At 36.1% G+C, this 20495-nt stretch overlaps 1 protein-coding gene across 6 annotated transcripts in view; it reads left to right on the top strand.

Annotated features, from left to right (window-relative positions):
• DOCK3 (dedicator of cytokinesis 3) overlaps positions 1–20495 on the top strand; it is a 212301-nt gene that overhangs the window by 117703 nt on the left and 74103 nt on the right. For all 6 annotated transcript variants that reach the window (XM_082768307.1, XM_082768310.1, XM_082768309.1 and 3 more), the window contains exons 13-15: positions 4695–4783; positions 7938–8063; positions 17556–17680. In XM_082768307.1, coding sequence (XP_082624433.1) covers positions 4695–4783; positions 7938–8063; positions 17556–17680 — 340 coding nt within the window. The remainder of the gene's footprint in view (positions 1–4694; positions 4784–7937; positions 8064–17555; positions 17681–20495) is intronic.

Genomic DNA, 20495 nt, shown 5'->3' with positions numbered 1-20495 from the left:
TCATGTATTTCTCTGTCACATTATCTTTTTCAATTTTGTTTTTGTCCTATTTTTTCTCAATTCTTTGTGTTTTACCTTTCTTCTCCAGCATGAGGTCTTAAAATTCTTTCTTCTTAATGTAGTGTATTGCCTGAATGCCTTTCCCTTTTGAAATTCAGTTGCTGTTCGCCCAGCTGGATGTTGCATTTCTGTCCCCATCTGTTTGACATCAGGGTCTGATGTAGTATGGCAAACATTCCAAATGGTGAATTTACTGTAGAACCAGCCAACCTGAAGAGGTAATGGATGGCTTAGGAGGAAATTCTTAATGAAACCAGAAATACATTTGGTAATGTATTTGGTATTTAGACAAGTAAAATGATAACAAAACACAATAAAATGCATTACTGGTAAGTGTTTTCAGGCCAGCATTTCAACCTTGTGAGAGTATTCTTTGTGTTCAAGATGTAAAGTGCAGCTTACGTCAGTAGTTGGTACAAAACTGGCTTTAAGCTATATTTACACTCCATTGATTTTGGGACAACTTTGTTCCAGCTTAATTTACAGCCGTAAGTCATTGGAGGCTGAAATCTATTTTAACTTGCACTCTGGTGGCTGACAGAGCAACTGAAAAGTTATCAAAGTTTAGAAATTTTCTGTAGTCTCATCTGTGATGGTGACGGATGGAATAAAATTTGTCCTGTTGTTTTCATTTTTACTTTAAGGAAAATATTATTTGCAAGAGGAAAAATTATTTCAAATGTCTTGGCAAGAGAAGAGGAATAAAGAATGTGAAGATAATTTTTTCCTGATGAGTGAGCTGAATATTGGTTAAAGTTCTGAGTTCACATAGAACAGCACAATAATTGAAAGCCTTTTTTGTATGGTCCATTAATGTCTTAGCCCTGTTTTGATTTGATTTTGAGAGATTGTTTTGGAGAGTTCAAATGTACTTGATTTGCTGTACTGTTACGTTCTGAAAGACTACCGAAGTGCTCCTGTATCACAGGCTCTGTGCGAACATCTGACCTCCCCTCCCAGAAGGGTGTAGGACTTACAGAAGATATGGAGAAGAACAACTAAAATTTTTGATGGCCTAGGGTATTTTCTTTACGAGACTGAAAAGGTCTGAAGAGGAGGAAACGAGTAGCAGGAAGGGATGCAACTGAGTCTTACAAATTCGTGGAAGATGGTAAACTATTGCTCACTGAATACAAGAGTACATGAGCTAGGAGTAATCAATGAAATCAGGAGGAGATCACATAAAAAGAGATGGAATAAAGTACTTCTTTAGGAAGCAGGTAGTGATCTGGATTTTACTACCATATGATGCTGTGGAGGCAGGCAGAATTAGCAGGTTCGGAGTGGGTTAAACAACTTTATCAATAGCAGGTCTATAAATGGAGGAATAGAAATAGCCAGGGATGTACACTCTAACATCCCTAACCCAAAAACCTGAGGGGAATGGACTGCAGAAAGCAGCCAGGCACGGGCACCCTGCCTAAGCAGTATCTCCTGTGCCACTGTGGGAAGCTTTTCTTCATCTTCGTATGTTCTGACGGTCAGCTGAGATGTCTGATACCTAAAGCCAGCACAGTGAAAGGAGGGGTGCTGGGATAGGTGGAGCTAAGATTTCACATGGGATAGCCCCAGTCTGACCTCACCTCTTAACAGAGGAGTACGATCTGATCAGCATTTTAAGTCAAGCAAATAGTTTTGGATAGCATACTGGGAGGAAGTAACTATTTTGAAGTTTTTTTCCTCCTTTTTTCCTTTATTACGATTTGTACATCATGCTTAATTTATTCCAAGCTGTTTATTCCTTTTGTATTTATAATAATCAGCATTTGCTGGGGGTATTGGTAAATGTACCATAACAGGCTGCAGGGATTCTCTCATTATTCTTGACAGTAACTGGTTTTGCAATACTGAAGAAAATTGCTAGCTGGCTACCAGTTCTTTTAGATAGTCTTAATTCCTTTTGCCAGACTGATTTTCAATTCCATAATGCAGGAGCCAAAAAATCCCTATTGGCTTTGTAGTAGCTGGTACGTATCATAGCCTAATTTTGCCAAAATTATATACTCTTGGGGGAAAACAATAGGAGGAAAAAGATATTAATATGCTTAGAACAAGTTTTACAAAATGACTTCTCTCTCAAGACTCCTTTCTATTTAGGAGCTGAAAGTTTATAACCTAGTTTGGGTTTTTTGGTGTTTGTTTTTGTTGTTTTTTTGATTATTTGTTTTAAGGTAAAAATCAACAGGAAATAAATTTAAATTAATCGTTTAATTCATTAGCATTTCAGGAGAAATAAGAATCACTATTGTTGCTGAGTTAAAAATTGCTGACTTTGTAGGGAACTTTAAATCTTTCTTTTGTGCTTTAGATAATCTGAGCAATGATTGAATCTAAAAGGCAATTAGACATGATCACCTGTTTTTTTTTTTTTTTTTTTTTTTTTAGCAATAGAACTGTTTGTGGTAGAGATTCCATTTTTGTTTTTCAATCAAGATTGTTAGACTTGTAAAATGGTCATTACAGCTGTGCTTACACTAGTATCAAGTACTTTATAAAATTTATAGTTTCTCTCTTCATTATGTGGTAACAAGCTATAGCACTGATGGCACTTTTTTCCTGCTACGATTCTGTTCAAGCCTAGCAGATGGGTTATACAGCTTTGCTCATTGCTAGTGCAAATACAGCCATTCGACTTTAATGTTCAGATAAATAAGAGTTGTAATTCCGGTTGAGAGGGACCTCTCTAGTCTGAGAGCAGACCACATTGCTTTATCCAGTCACTTCTGCATAACCTCTAAGGATGAAGAGTACGTAGCCTCTCTGGGCAACCTGTTCCAATAATGCTTGACTGTCCTCTTGGAAAAGCCTTTCCCGATATCCAGTCTGAACTTTAGTTACTTGTGTTTATGCCTGTTGCTTTACAGCATCTCACCAAGAAGAACCTGGCTGGCTCCGTTGTCTTAATAACTTTTAGTAGGTATTAGAAAGCTGCTGTTATTGTTCTCCCTCTGGCCTTGTCTTCTTCAGGCTCAAAAATCCCAGTTTCCCCAGCCTCTGCTCATACAACAGGTGCTCACAGACCTTTTTTCTATTAGGGAACACCAAACTGAGCACAAGTTTCTAGATCCAGACTGACTGCCAAGTAATGTCTTCTCCCAAATGACAGTGGAAACACATAAGCAAAATACTATTTAAATTGATGTTTATACAACATACTGGTATTTACAAAATACAGTAAATATTCAAAAAAATATAGTTGTGAATGTATCGTAAACATCCTGACAGCAGCCTGATTATATGTGGCTGAGCCTTTTTATCCCCTTGACCCACTGTTTCCCTGCAATTCATGTCTTGACCAATCCCAATATCCTCTTCCCCAGCATCCCATGATGAGTCCCATATCCCCAAAGGCAGTAATCCATTTCAGTCTGTAAAGCAACCCAGAGCATCTTTCCAATTGACTTATCCGGGTGGACAATGTGCTGAACATCCTCCTATGGCAGCTGTGGGAGGAGCAGGGTCACGGTGCCGCATTTCCTCTGCTGAGATTGTCAGTTTCTCCACCTGCTGTTGTTCCTTTCTGTTCAAAAAGATAAGCCTTTAATTGCGTGGCCTATCAGGAAAGACAGAATTAGGAAACATTTAGAACAATTTTGTTTATAGACTCTGCCATTAAGTGGTGGATTTGGTAGATGTACATCCAGCTGTTTGGGATTTGATTGCTTAATCAAGTACAGTGCAGCCAGCTATTTTGCATGAATATTGTTAGAACAATGTTATAATCTACACCAAATTGCAGTGTACTATTGAAACTAATATTAGCAATTGAATTTTTCCTGGTGAAAAAATATTGAATGGAAACATGATAGATCTGTTGACAGACAGTTATATTGTAATTTGTAGCAAGGACTTAGAGGTGTAACTGAAAATGGAAATAGTGTTTACAAATGCTTATTAAAGTTGCGAATAGATAAGTAAACAATTGTGAAACACAATTGTGAAAACATATTTCACAAGGTAAAATACAAACAGAAGTGTACATATCCTTTTCCTACAGTTTGGGGGCTACATCATTTTTAAGGCATTCTATAAAGTATGTAGGTAAGCAAAAAACAAGGTGCCAATGAGATATGTATAATATAATTTTATGTTATAAATATAATGAGATTATATATAAATATAATCTCATATAATATTTATAATATTATATTATAAATATAATATGAGATATTTAATTTTTTTATTTAATCTTTGAAAATCCACTTTTTATTTCTTGAATCCAACTTCTTTTTGTGCTTAACAAAAAAATATATATATGCATATATGGCAGGTTACTTTCAGCTTCAAATTAATTTTCTATGTACAGAGAATTCAGCTAAAGATGTCTAAATCCTTCCTCATTTTTTTCATACTATGAAGAGTGAAATAATTGCTTTAATGATAGAAAAGTCACCACAGACCCCAAAGTGTCCATAAATAGGAGATAATTATATGGGAATGTTTTGTTTCCTTCCACTTTTAAATAAAAGAGTTTTTCTCATTCATCAAAACCCCACAAAAGCTTTCATGTTATTTCTACAACAAAGCTGAATTTCTCATCATAAGATGGTTTACCAGAAAGCTTTTAACTTGAAATAGTGTTCTTTAACTTGAAATAGTATTCTTTAACTTGAAATAGTGTTCTTTTATTTTAGGTGTAACAATGAAAATGAGTGGTGTCAGATCCATGAAAATATTATTCGCAAGTCCAGCACCAAATACACAGCACCCAGCTCAAACTATGGTAAATATTTACTTGTATGCTTTTGTCTTAAGTACAGCTACAGGTTTCCTTTAGGAGGCTGCTAATTAATTACAGTAGAGTAATTCAGTGAGATGTGAAATTATGCATAGCTGAATTTCTGTACTTACTTGTGATGACTTAAGAGTAATTTAGATAAAATTCAATTGTCTTCAGTTTACAGGTATAAACTGTATTGCCTTTGCCAATTTAACCAGGAATTAAAAACCTGCTTGATATCTTCCCTTTTCAGATACAGTTGACAATAATAATAATAATGTGAATTCATTGTGTTAAATTTCCTTCACCTTTATATCTGTAGTGTAATTTTATCTCAGAAGATCTCAGTCGTGGAGAGAGCTAAGGGGTTTGTATTAGCTTATGGGCTATTACATTTACTGTGTATCTGTGTGTATCTGTGCTTGTGAAAACCGTTAGCCTATTGGAGGATACATCAGCGGCTATCAGCATTGACAGAACTCCTTTAAATGTTTCTTTGTGACACTGACACACATTACTGTGACCAGACTTGGCTACACAGGAGGTAAAGGGTTTAAATGTACTCATTGGGATTTCCCTGAGTAAATCAGGGATCATCCTTTCTTCCTGTGATTCCCTCGAAACTTCCAGCTATCAGACATATGTAACACTTGCTCTCATAGATTCATAGAATGGTTTGAGTTGGAAGAGACCTTAAAGATAATCAAATTCCAACCCCCCTGCCATGGGCAGAGACACCCCGCAGTAGACTAGGTGGCTCTCCTGAGGATACTGTGCATCCTTGTCAAAAGAAGTAAAACCAGATGTTAAATTAGTCTAAGATCTTAGTCTTATCTGACTGTCCAGAAAATTCTGACTGACACAAAATAAATGGTGCTTTCATACCTACAGGTTAATTACCAAGAAGTCTTTCCATGATAGTTTTAATACTAAATGTTCCATTAAATAGGTGAGGAGAGTAACTTTCCTGGCAGAGTTTTTGCCACCTGCCAAATTAATTTTTATTTTCGTGGTGAATGACAAATAAATATGGAAAGTAAATCTTCTTTCTTTTTTCTTACCTTGCTACCTCATTTAATGATTCTTGTAGTTTGGTAATTTAGGTATGTCATTGCTATTCCATTCCAAATGAAACCAGCAAAGAAACCCTTCTGCTTAGTTGCAGGTAGCTTTGCATTGATTATTAAGTGAGTGTATGATTCAGAAAGGCATACGGATGTCCAAATACTAGTATTGTCTTAATTTCACCTGTTTGCATATTCAGTTATTGTAGCATAATATGCAGTTCACAGTCCCACCAAAGATATTAAGCACAACAGTAAGCAAATAAAACAGTTTTGAAGTTTGGAAATTATTGTTTTCAAAGCTGGTCTCCTTCCCTGCTCTTCCTCATTACAACAGTTAAGGTCATCTTCCGTTTATTATTAAAGCATTATTCTGAATTGTTAACAACTTGGAAAATTTGAACTGTTTGCATATATTTCCACTGCCAAATGTCTGCCTAAAACTTTTTTTTTTTTTTTCAGGCATGAGCTTTTCTGAAGTGCAGAAAGAAAGGGAAATAGATTTTTACTCTTGTGTTCAACTTTTTAAAATAATAACTAAGGTCACTAAGATCTAGTACATCTCTAGAGCAGGAGCTTGAAACAGCAGCAATATTGCCCTAATGTGCAGGATAATTTTACAGGCTGACATGATTTTAGCATAAGTAATGCAATTTGGACCTCTCAAACTAGCTTTTACAATGAGAAAATGCTCAGATCACATTTGTGATGAGAAAAGCTCCCTGGTTGTTCCTCCCCCTACCTCTCCAGCTCTTGCATACGATTAGTCTTTCAGATCTGCTACAGAGAATAGAAAAAAAATGAGAGGCTAGGCTGGATAGGAAAAGATGACTGGACAGTAGATAACAAACCTCTCGGGGAGAAGAAGCAGCTATGCAGAAGTTTGTTGGAGTGTAAAGTATGGGGGGCATCACAGAAGTACTGTCTGTCAATACCATGCTGGAAAATTGCATTACAAATTCTATTACAAGTCTGGTAATAGACTAGGTAATACAGGTAATAGATTAATTCTGGTACTGTTTATTAACTGGAGGTGTTGGGTGTGGACTGAATATTACTGGTTTCATTTCCCAAAAAACTTGTCTAACAAAATGACTAAATGTTGTTTGCAAAGCGAAACGATATTGAGCTTAGGAAATAGCAGAGCTTCACAACTTTGTACAAGATTATGGACAGAAGGCAGTGTTTGGTATGTGGTGTTCCATTCAGTGAGCAGAGAAGACAGAAAGAACTATCGACTGACTATCATTCGTTGAATGAAATAAAGGTTGTAGAAAAAAGACAATGTGAATGTAATTCATGTTGCTTTGTGAGGCGGGTAATGCTTGCTCAGTAGATGAGACTAAGCCTGCATGGTTGGTCTTACTGCTGGTATTTTCTGGTATCTTAATGTTTTATTTTCTAACTTCACCAGTACCTTATCCTTCTTTTAGGGATGTAGTATACTATAAATTAAAAGCAACTTAGTTAATCACAGTCCAATTGCTTTCTTATGTAATTACTCCTAGTCGAGCTATTCCGTTGATATACCAAACAAAGGGTCACATTGAAAGAGCTAGCTGCTGAGCATTTCCTACTCCATTTTTCTGTTAGTTTGACCTGTTGGTTCTGTGAGACATGTTGAGGTACTGAATTTCATTAAAATCAGCGTTCTTGTATGAAGTAGGCAAAGAATCAAGTAGAACAGATAACATTTGAATTTTCTTGAATGGTATTAAGCGCAATTAAAGGCACTTTTGGGATGTTCTGCAGGATTATATGATGCAGTGTTTCAGATAGAGGTGATGTTCATGCATGTGTAGTAATGCACTGTATACAGTGAATGGACATAATGCTAAGTACTTTAACTTTTTGAAATTAAGTATTCTGATTTTTAAAACATTGTAGTTATATATGTTATGCTCCTGACTTAACCTTAAATCAGATTTTTCTTCCATTTCCCTTCTGAATGACTCCAAAGGAAAAAAAATCTGTTACTTGTGTTTTTATATTAAATTAACCATAGGGCAAAACAATATTTTACGTGCACACCTTATATGTTCAGACATCTAATTCTTAGATCTGAAAAAATGAACATGTATTGTTTTTTTCAGGACTTATAATATCTCTTCAGCTTCTTCGTGGTGACATGGAGCAGGTTCGAAGGGAAAACCCCATGATCTTTAACAGAGGGGTTTCTGTTACCAGGAAGCTGGGCTTCCCTGATGTCATAATGCCAGGTAAACATAAAAGCTCTAATCTTAAAATATTGATCATATTTTTCTCAGATTCCCCTAAACAAGTGTCACTGGTATGGGTGCTTCACTCAAACAAGGTTAAAAATAGAAGAGTTGCCTTGCTTATCAATAAACGCCAATTCCAGATTCAGGGAGGCATGCTAATGCATTTTAATTGATGGACACACTATAAATAGATGATAAATTCACATGTACAGGAGTTGATCTTGAAAGTTCGCTCTATTTTTTCCCCAAGTTTGATATCCCTCACATAGGCTAAGCACAGAGATGTTTATTTTGAAATGCATGAATTTTCTTCTTCATGAAAATGGAAAGCCTGGCAGAAGAGTTTCCACTTTGCCACACAGATTTTTGGAGTTAGTATGATCCTTTTGCATTCGTTGACAGTACGTGAGGCTGCAAATCCGGTCTGATTTTCCAGTTGGTCCTACAGAGCACATAGTCCCTGCAAGAACTGCCTTGGCTGAAGCATTGCTGTACTCAGTTTGCTCCTTATTTCTGGAGCAGCAGCTTGAGATGGTTGTCTTTTTGGCACAAGCAGAGGTAGCCCCAGTGTAGCCAAGAGTTCATTTAGGGAGGAAACTGGAATCTAGCCAGTCATACAATCAATAGATATAAAAACAGGCATTAAACAGCCTTGATTTTTACAGCGTAGTAGCAAATGGGCTTACTAATTATGTTGCATGTATAGCATTTGAAATACTACATCTTTGCCGTGCATTATAACCAAGACCAAAGATGACTTTCCAGACACAGGAAATTTTATGAAAGCATAATGGGAAATGTATCAGATTTTATTACTGGAAAGACTGCAGTGACACATCAGTATCAAAAGCAGTTGTTGGAGCCTCATTATGGAGGCTCTTCAGGATGCACAATAAAAGTAGGGAGTAAGTTGGAAGAATTTCTAGAAACTAAAATAAAAGTGTTTAGAACAGTATGTGTTTTATACTAATGCACTTGAAAACCACAGGAGCACAGGATTTTAACATCAGACAGCATGGCTTATACAGGGAGTTTGAATGGGATAAACATATCTGTTGGTCCTACACCTTTCTTGTCTTTCCTGTCCCTGCTGAAGGGATGCATTAGCTGTTTGTAGGCTTTAACACCTAGTTTATAAAGTTTGTAACTTTAAGAGCTAGTATAGTTTATGGCTTAGTGTATTGAAATAACCTTAAATCAGTGTAAGTTCGATACTGTGGCCAATTACAAATTTTAGTTTTTGGTGACCTTATAGCAGTTTCAGTCTTAACCAAAAGCAATCAAATACAGAAAAGATTAAATATCACATGTTGATATGCAGACATAGCTACTGCATGTTGTTCTGCTGTAATTGGGATCACAGCTAGATATGTCAGCTAGAAAAGCTAGATCACAGCTAGAAAAGTCAACATCAAAAACAACACTTAAATACCTGTATAACTAAACAGATTCTTCTGAAAGAATTGCTTTATTCTACACTTCTGCGTGTGTAAAACTGTCCCTCAAGACCTTCAGACCACTGAATTTTAGCAAGCTTAAAGAATAGCTTTGTGACCTCAGTGTTCCCCCTCATATTTTGTCATTTTCTGGGCCCTGGCCTGTTTATGCAACCTGGCGTAGTGAGACTGTCTTCCCTGTGCTTTCACTGTTTTAAGCGATGCTTTTGTCCAGGGGTTAGATAAGCAGGTTAGCAGTTTTCAGCCAAAAGGTGTTCCTACCCTAAGCTTTAAAGATTCCCTATTCACTGCAGCTAATTCAAATTTCCAAACTTACTTTCTCTAGTTAAGAACTCTATAGAAAACTGCCTCAATGCAAAGGATGTCTACCAAATCAGAGATATATGGTTACAATCTTCGTGATATTCAGCCTTGAGATCTTGGACATTTAACTAAATTAAAACCAGATTCCACAGCATACGTCTGCAGTGCTCCCATCATAAGGCTCACTGTACATGTACAGTAGTGATCTTCCCTGCTCTGGTCAGCCAAGTTTTCAGGGAATACAAGTTTTCAACTTGTCATCATCAAAAGATATTCTAAGTTGTTGTTGCTAACTAATGTCTTTTTTTTATGGGAACCACAATTACTGGAGAACACAGGGATTTTAAGATGATAATATATTTGGAACTGGGTTAATACAGAGAGATATTGATCTGCTGAAGTTACTGATTGATACAATGGATATGTGAAAGGACCACCATTCTACTGTTAAATGCTTACAGCCCCTCTGAAGGTGGTGAACACCAAGAAATTCTCCTCCATTCCAAGGGAGGCACAAGAGGTCTGCCTATATAAAGTTTAGCTGCCAAGCTGTAGGCATTTCTATTCAAAAATAAAAAAGGCTCAAATTTGTGGAGAAAAGCAGTTTGTAAATGTCCTTGAGTACCAGGTGAGTAAGCAAATGCAGCCTTGGAAGTGTGAACGGCCTTTCACTATAGTGATATATTAGGAAGTTGCCAGAGGAGAGATTAGATGCAAAGAATGAAATAGTCATGAATGGTGCTCTGAACAAAATTTTTGTCATTCTGTATATTCTTCACCTGAAAAATTAGGAGGATCAAAATGTAATGCAACTGCACTGATGCAGTGAACATTGTTCATTCTAATTGTGAGGGTTTTTTGGAAATGAAAATACTTGACAGTATTCAGGCGACAGCAGATATTTGTCTGTTGCTTTTTTTTTTCCTTTTTTTTTTTTTTTAAGAAGCATTAGATCAAGCTGTGGTTTGAGTTTACATTATGGCTAGGGCAGAGCATTTGGATAGAGTAACTTTTTCAGGTGGATTAGCAAAGCTACATCAATAAGGAGTGGCCATCAATGTACTTTGCACTCATGTTATTACAACCAGAATCAGACTGGCTGTACTAGTATTGTCTGGAATTAGAAAAGATGTCATTTACAAAACAAACAAAAAACTCTGTCATGTACTTTTAGCAGTTCTCAACCATGCTTGCTTCTTTAATTGTCTTTGTCAATCTACCTTTTCCTCGCTTTGCTTCAGAACTGTTTCTTCCTCATGAAAGATAGTGTTTCCCCTCTGAGAAGAACACAAAAAGTTCGTGGCTTGTATTTTGCAAGTGGATGCTGCTTTTTTTGAGACAGTGTGATTTTAAAAAATATTTTGATGAATTAATTGATAAAGGCTATGTCATCTAGTATTGTTAAAATATGCAGTGATCATCCTGCTGAACCAAGAAATCTATATTTAAAAAAGCAAATAGCTCTAACATTTCAAATTAATCTTCTTGGTCATAGGTTTTAACATCTTCATTTTCTTTTTTAACAGGAATTCATTTCAAGCATAGGCAGATTAACCATTACAATTCTGTAGCTGTGTATTACCACACAATTCTACCCTACTATGGTTTCTACCCTACCTAGTAGCCCTAGTTCCTATGTCAAGTGCACTTTTCCCTCACTCAATTAAGACCAACACAAGTGGTCATCATTAAGTAATAAAGCTAAACTGGTCTTTATGTGCTTATGTCTTGCATGGTTATGCAGAAAAATGTAAATATCCTTTCAAATAACCGTGCCTGTCTTCATTTCAAAGCATAAAATGTTCTTTGTTTCCTATTGTATTGTGACCTGAGAAGAGCATCATGAAGAATTCTATGGTTTTTTTTGTCCGAATTGGAAGGGATTCAGTCAAACCAGCCTCGCGAAGAGGTGGTGGGTTTTTGTTGGTTTTTTGTTTGTTTTTCTTTCTAAATTGCTATTGGGTTTAAGAGCGTCCATCTGATCCTGACAATTTTACCTTTCCCCAGAGATAAAAGCAATGAGGCATGTGCTGCTTGCCTTTTGGATTGCAACTTTATTTGTATACAGAACTTGCTGATCAGAAATCTATTGCATAGGCATGGCGTTTGTCAGTTCCCCAAAGGACATCCCTTCCCTTCCCCATGTGCTGATAAGTATTCTGTCTTTTACTTTGATCCTCTGATGAAAAGTGCATGCTTCATCTACTTGTAAGTGATGTTTCTTTCTCTTTTTTTTTTCTCTTTCCTTGTCTTAATTTCCTGGCTTCTCTCTCTTTCCTTTCCTTTTATTCTTTCCCCTTTCTTTCTGATGCAGAGATGAAGATAGTTGGGTGTAAGTTTCTGCTTTTCTGTGTAATGTCTGCTTATTGCTTGCTTTTTCCATTTTCATATCTTTCATGGAATGTTGGGGATTGGTAAAGGTAATAATTCATAACATTATAGAGAAACTTTGGTAACAGAGGGACATAGATTCGTCTTACCAGTCTCTTTTCACATCACGGTGTTTCAGACCAATTTAGTAGATATGGCTTATGAACCAGCAGCAAAGGTGAGAAATATCTCAGCATCTGTTCTTTCAGAGATCACCATCATGGCAAAAATAAAAATACATTAAGAATTGGACATGGCAGGATTCATCAGATATTTTCAGAATATTCAGGGCGACAAAATTGATGAGACTAGAACATACAATTATATGATAATTATTGACAAAAATATTTACAAGGAGAATAAAAAAATGTTTGTCGTTAATAAACTTTCAGAAAAATAAAAATACTAAGCTGGAGGAGATAAGACAAAATATAGTAAAAATTCAACCTAAACCTACAGACAGGAAACTGTTTTGGGGAAATCATTGAATTTAAAAAAGAGTATTGTATTAATTCTTTTCCATGCATAGAAGTCCAACAATGGATAGCAAATAATCTAGTAAGTATTGCTTGTTCCTTTTCCTCATTCTTCTTTATTACAAGAATCGAAGCACTTTGAGCATTTTGTTCACCAAAAACTAGAGGATCGCACAGAGTTAAACTTGTGTGATGTTCTTTTTATAAAAGGGAAAAAAAATAATTTGGTATGTAAGCAGTAGATAAAAACTGTGTCCTGTTCCTGATGCAAAATTACTCACAGTGATGGTGAATAGTTGCATGCCATAACTATTTCAAGAATACAGGCTTTGAAAAAAACTTGATGACTTGCAAAAGGGCAGAGAAATAAACTGTTGAAATAGATCTAAAGGGATTCCAAGAGACTATCTGACTATCAGGCCTCTTCATTTTAGCAGGCGAGCAGTAATTCAGCACGCAGTTCAGTAGATTTTTTTACACCAGTGTCAAGATGACTTCATTGTTCAAGGAAGGGAACATCGTGCAGCGTGAGGCCTGGCACTCTTAAAAGTCTTCAGAAATGACTGAGAGCAAGATCACAACAGTCAGCCAGGAGGCATTTGAGACACTTTCCAGGCAGCACACTTTGTTGATTTTTCTTTCTTTATATTTTTCAGTTTGTTTTTCAAAAAGCAACATGATCACAAAGCTGATTGCGGGCCCGTTCTGTTAACCTTGTTTGTGTTGAAATTACAGCACTTCAGTAATTTGGAGGAAGTTATTACTTAGCATGAGGGTGTAATGGGCTGCCGAGGTCAGATGCCAGTTCCTGGCACCCTGCTCTGGTGCAGTGGCCTCACAGCTACTGCAGAACAGAGCTGTCCAGCCAGGGAACAGTTGATACTCTTGCCCAGAAAGAAGAGCAGTTACCCTTGTAAAGAGCTATATCGGTATTCTGTGCTTTAGTTTGTTTCAAAGATTTTACTTACTCTCAGGCGCCTATCTTACAGAGGCAAACTCTTGGGCTTACGTCGCTATAACTGCACTGAAGTCAGCAAGGTGATGCTGAGCAAGTCAGCAAGGTCTTGTGAAGATGATCATTTATAGGATATAAATGTGTGATTATTTTTTTCTTCAGAAATCATTTCTTGCCCATTTGCTCTGTAAGAGCTGGCATTCTTCAGTAAAATGCCAGTGCTTTCAATAAGACTCTAACCCCAGTGATGTTAGAGAAATGAGAAGACTTAGCATTGGACCTCTAAAAAAACGAATTTGCTAGAATTAAGGTGTTTGAGATCTGTTTGCCAGTATGAACTTCTGGTGTAACCTTTTTTCAGTACAGGGACCATTCCTGTCAGTGTACAAAAACTTAGGATTCCTTTTAAAATAAAATAAATAAATAATGTTAGATTAAATCCAGACTGTTTCTGCAAATTGTTAATACTTTGCAATTCAAATAATTGGCTAGTCTTGTGGTGGAAAGCCTGAAAGTCTTACCAGCATATAAACTACTTATTCTAATAGATACTAGTCAATTATTGTCCACTGGACTATTTAATGTTACTAAGTCCTTAAAATAAGTATTTAGAAGTGTTTGAGGGCATTCCTTTATATTGTAAACACAAAATCAATATGTGACTTGCATATTCTGTTCCACTTTTTTTCTCCATTACCATTAAAATAGTTTTAGGTGATAGGATTTCACTTCATTATAAACAAAACACCCAACAATATAAATTATGACTTGTAATTTAAAGTAAATTTGTATATTTGACCAAAAAAAAGAGTGAGGTTAAGTGAAGAGCTGCGTACATCACAAAATAATTATTTTTCTATTGTAAGAAATACTATATCTCAGGATGTTTAATAAAGAATGAATCTCAGGAACTGCTTATGTAAAAGTACTATTTTTATCTAAGTACTATTGGCCCACTAGCCTTCTAGCACTTTTTTCTCCTTTACTAATGAAAGGAGGCCAAAGCTTACCCAGTTTTATAATCTGCACTGCGCTCCTTGTGAAGATGCGAGGGGCCTGCGTGATCCAGCCTGCTACACTGCATTGGTTTTTCTCTCAAAATGCAAGAGAAGCATTATTGTCCCTTCGGAGCCAGGACTGCTTGTACAGTAGTTTGCTACAAAAAGGGTACGAAGTGTCTGCTTTGTTAAACTCGTTCTTTATCTATCTCTTTTCCTTTTTAAGATGGAATTAAGTAAGGGAAAAGCTCTATCAGCCAAGATTTTTGACATGAATACGTAGCTGTCATTTGGTGGCAAAGCTGACAAGGATCATTTGATTTTGCTGCTCACACGTTCTGGTTGGTCACAGACAAGCTGCACGGTGCTAGCTGTTTGTGTGCTTGGACGGTGTTGTGCAGGATGTTGCCTCTAGCCTTGCAATTTGCATACTCAAAAATTTTAATAAACTGCTCTGTGTTCAAGCATTTGCTCTGTTTTCTGAGCAGCCCCTTAGTGCATCTGAGCTAAAAATAATTAAAAAAACAAACACTCTTCTTGACAGTAGCCGTCAGAGGAAAAAAATGGCTTGCAAGGTCTCAGCAAGAGGTGTAGTTTTAACGTGCTAGGAAAAGGAGATTGTTCTTTATAGGAAGGTTATTTTCATTGTTACACACCATCAAACTGGAGTGTTTGTTGTTTTAACACTAGGTCTGCAAGGAATTGATGGGCTAAGTACCTGAGAGTCAACTGCTTTTTGTCTATACATAGACCCAGTATATAGATACATTTACTTTCCTATTTTTTGTTATGCATACTGGCCTTCTCTTATTTTTTTTTTTTTAAATTCTATAAACTATTTTTATAAAAGAAGATGCACCATTACATTTCACTCAAGTACTTTTCCCCCTTTTTCCTTCATTTTGATGCAAATCCGCTGTTATCTTAGTTCTTCTGCCCCCACCCCACAGGCATTTTTTTCAATTAGTGAGGTAATATCCCTCCTGTTAAGCTTAATGGAAGATAAGATGCTTCAAATGCTGCATTTAATTTAGGCTGGAAAATGATTTGCAATCTGACATTGGACTTTGTATAGCCAGACTGTCTTCCAGAGAAGAGGTTATAAATAGGAATCTCCAAAATGCTAATTGTAGTGAGTACAATTAATTTCTATTAAGAATTATAGCATATAAATTGATTTTTTTCCTCATTGTGCACACTGCTACGAAAAAAGGCCTGGAGTCTGTTAATCAAGAGGAGATTCGAAACAAAAGCCCTGACTTAGACTGTCTTTTACTAGGACTTTTATATTTCCTTGATATTCCTGTAGTCGACATATAGGTAGCTTATCTGTATTTAGAACAGCAAGAAAAATGCACAGGTAATTTTCTCTGCGGAGTGTTGCATTTGATGGCTATTCTTTGAAGAGAAAAAAAAAAACAGATCAAATATTTGAGGGCTGTCATGAGCCTCTTGCTGTCATCTTTTTCCTGTTAATGAACCACAGCGTTTTCATACCTCTAGCTGTGAGGCATTTCAAGCAGTCAGCTCTGTGTGAATCCACAGTGAGATCCAACGTTGACGGAAAAAGGAGGACATTTTGCATACAGATTCCCATTCATAAAGAATTCCTAGCAGAAAGCACTGCATGTCAGCTACAGGGTTGTATTTTCCATGCTTTAAAAGTTGTACTTATCTCCAGAAATAAAAATGACAGTAAAGCCAAGACTGAAAGCTTCCATTGTTTGTCCCCACAGTAGAATAAGGAACAAATTCTGTGGGGTTATAGACTTCAAGAAAAATTTGAAGCACATCTTTGACAGACACAAAAGGATATCCCTTGCTGCCTGAAAGCATATGCTGCTTATTTCATTGTGCTTCTGATTAATAAACAGATTTAACTGCATCAGCTTCTCCAAGTACTGAGGTTGAAGAAATCAGACATTGGAGGAGTCTCTGCTTTGCTAGATAACCATTCCATTACTTCATTATTTAGTCTCTTGAGGCTGCTTAACAAAATACTTGCCTTGAAAGGATTTAATTTTTTTAATATATATGTTTTTTTGCATTGCCCTTTAGTACATTTCTCTTTGTGGCAAATAAAAAGTGATAAGTGAACCATCATGAAATGGTAACAATAAGTAAATCTTACGGAGAAATATATGCTACCTGCTATCCTTTTCGTGCACGTTTTAAAATTGACTCCAGTAGTTGTGAAAGCAGCGCTTCCTAAACCAGATTCTAAAAATAATAATTGAACTAGAATTCCTTAAATGCAGGATAATATGGACCTGTGAGAGATGCCAGCATTTGTGTTTCCAAATATAGTCATTTGTTCTGAAAGCACTTGAAAATGAGGTAGTGAGAAACTGGCAATTATCCATACTGTCCACTTTCATACATTCATGCACATGAATACGAGGCGCTAGCCAGAAATCTGGCAGAGAAATAATTTAATAATTGCTCGATCCATCTCAACTGTATTACAACAGAGTTTCCAAGAAGGCTGCTTTTACTTGTCATTATGATAAAAAGAAAATTTCAATATGTATAGAAAATAAGAAGAGCTAAATGAACTTAATTTTCTGCTGATCACCACAAAAATATTCATTCATTTTAAAGCATCTTGAAAATAGGAAGCCTGATACTTGCAAGTCAGATAACTAGGCAAACTCATAGTGTTTTTTTCCCCTCTTTGCTCACAAGCAATAAAGCAAGTATTTATTCTGAGTTCACACTTAATAAAGGCATTACTAACAACGGTCTGATTTTATGCATTGATGTTAAAATGTTCATCTTTATTAACAATTAACTTGCTGCTTGGAATGATTTGGGCATCAGTCATAGTCTTGCAGAACACAGAAAACGGTTTGCAGAATCAAAATAAATTTCACATAGGCATTGAGTCATCCATAGTGAATTTAAGCACATGCTTCTGTCTTTTGCTGTAGGTGATATACGCAATGACTTATACCTGACATTAGAAAAGGGAGACTTTGAAAGAGGTGGAAAAAGTGTGCAGAAGAACATTGAAGTGACCATGTATGTTCTGTATGCGGATGGAGAAATCTTGAAGGTAAGTGCTTGTTTCCTATTTGAGCTTCAAGTGCCATCTGCTTGCTCTGTACACGTGTTGCCATGGTTTGTTGTCTCTGATACCAGGGAAACTCTAAATTAAGATTAGTTCTTACTTTTGTTTGTTTGTTTGTTTTTGATTAAGGTTTTAAACTATTACAACGAAGGAAGTGGTCGTTTATAAATTTGAAGGAATTCGGAGCATTGCACTGTATGGGAATAGGGGATTTGGAGAAAAAATTATAAACTGAAAAACTTGTGTAATGTCAAAATGTGATGTCAGTGACTGCAGTACAAAGAAAATTGGAGTATTAAATAGTGTATCATACAACATGAGGAAATATGATTACAAGAGAGACTGTTCTAAGTCTGACTTCTTGGAGTTATGGTTTTGAGAGTAGTTTTAAAAAAATAAGTAGCCTTATTTCCAAGATCATGGCTTTCACCCTGGAATGACTCCATTCCAGCTGTGGATGGTGATATTCAATGTTTTTCTTTCTTCCTCTGTTCTTACTTCTAGCATTAATGAATATAGAAAAATAGAACAAGGTAGATAAGTTTGGATTTTTGTTTGGATTTGTTTGGATTGGAGAGAGTAAAAATAGAAAAATAAATGTAGTATTTTGACATAAACATCTGTCAGGAATGGAGAAATGGCTATATTAATGCATTAAACATAACTTGTCCTATGCCTTTTTTAAACCTTCAGTGCAATAGTAGAATGGTCTTTGTAGCTATTCTAATAGAAGTCTAAAAACCGAAGTGCTTGTGTGTCAAACTCATTGCCACAATCTTTTTTTGAGTTGAAAGAGGAAGTTTGCTTTGTTACTACTGTTGCTTATGATTTGATTAAAATTCAGTGCATGTCTTGTAAGGAACTGTTTTCTGCTCAAAGCTGTTGCTGGAAGATCACACTCCTTTTCTCTTTAATTGCTTTAGGCATGCATTTCAAATTGAGTGACGTGTATTTTTAATCATTGCTGTATCATCTGCCAAAGACCAGTGTAGGTCTTTACCCTTCAAAATGCAGTATCAGCATCTTCAAATTCTAACACAGAGCATAATTAACTGCCATTATCTAACTGTGGCTAATGGTTAAGTATGAAAGCCATATAATTTCTCGACGTTATCAGTCATAACTACTTCAGTTTTCACCTGGCGTGGTCACTCAAGTTACCTTGCCTGTCATTACTACAGCAGTACTTCAGGGTTGTACTTGACACTGGGGATCAGGTTTGGTGCAAGCTCACAAAAAACAGTAAAAGATAGGCCGAATTAAAAAAAAAAAAATCATGTGAATATATTCGTTGTGAAAAAGAGACTTCACACATGAAGAATCTTCTGTGGTTTTTAAATTCAAATTACATATTTAAAATAAAACCTTTGTACCAGTTTTTGTTATCACTCCTCGATGTAGTTGCAGTCAAAGCAACAAACATACTAGGTTTACAATAGGGAGATCTTTGGTTCATGAAGTCTAATGATGCCTCAAATTGCATTTCAAACATGGAACCATTGTAATTTTTCTGTGTAGGAAATTCTTAAAGATACAAGTTGGCATATCTACTGAAAAACAAGTTAAAGAGCAATAAAGGACAATAAAAGCTGAACTCTCCCTATAATGTGAACTGCTTCTTACTGCTTAGGTTACATCTCTGTTCTCTTTTATTGCAGAATAGAAAGAAAAATTTACTTATGAAACCAAACATCAGTTTAACTGAATATAGAGACATTAGTTTAAAGCTCAAAATGGCAATTTGAAGGAAAAATCATATGCTCATATGAGAAGGAAATAGCTACTTAGAAATGAGTTTGGAAACTAATCATGTCTTATCTTTCTTATCACTGATATACTTTCTACTTGATGCAGAAATTCTGCAAATTCATCTACCAAAGGTAAAGCAAATGAGACAGCCATCTGGAATTAATTTTAACTTGGTGGGTTATCTTACCATTCAGTGATAATGTCTTTGTAGAAGACGATTGACCCCATTAAATGTATATGGCTGTTCCAAGTCTATAGAAATGCCTTGAAACTTATGAGAATTCAGCTCTGTAAGAAGTAGATTTCCAGTTTATCTCAACTTTCAGAATGCAGATTTTAGCTGTTGAACACATGCAAAGGTCATCCTCTAGATCTTCCCCGTGCTTCAGGCTAAAAGCCTCGGGAGCAGAGACCTCCATCATTTCTAACAGTTGTACCTGCGCAATGAAATTTGGGAAGTCTGCGTATTAATGGATATCTAAAACTTAACACAGCTTTATTAGTCTGGGTTATTTTAGAATCCCAGTATATGGGTATTTTTTCACCTATTATATTAAGAATTCAGTTTTAAACCCTAGATGGCTTATTTTTCACTGCAGACATCTGGTTTATGTAATCTCCAGTATGGACAGCTAGAGCAGTGTGTTGGAATCTGCCATTTTCCACTAGGAGGAAAACCAATTTCACTCAAAGACAGAATATAACTGTACTCCTAACTGGAAGGAAAAGAAGCAGCTTTACAGAGACTGCTAGGTGGGGAACTTTTATTTCAGTCATTCAGCATAATCTGAAAGAAAATACTAACGCTGCAACAAGAGGAGTCTAATATACCCTTTTCATTATAAATGCAAAGAATAAGGTGTGTGTTGGGTAGGGCTTGTGCAGTACTGATGAGGTGAATTGCTTTGTTTGGGTTGCCTGTCCTCTGAATGATCCCTTGCATGACCTGGGGTTGCATTTGCAGTCAAGTGTAGCTATTGGAAATGAAGGATCTTTCCATTTTGTTTTTCTAATTATAAGGTTCATGTAATAACCTTCAATTGCTAGCATA

The sequence above is a fragment of the Aythya marila genome (assembly GCF_965140915.1).
Source record: "Aythya marila genome assembly, chromosome: 10".
NCBI classification, from domain to species: domain Eukaryota; kingdom Metazoa; phylum Chordata; class Aves; order Anseriformes; family Anatidae; genus Aythya; species Aythya marila.
The sequence above is the reverse complement of the archived record's forward strand: the minus strand, read 5'-3'. Positions and strand labels throughout refer to the sequence as shown.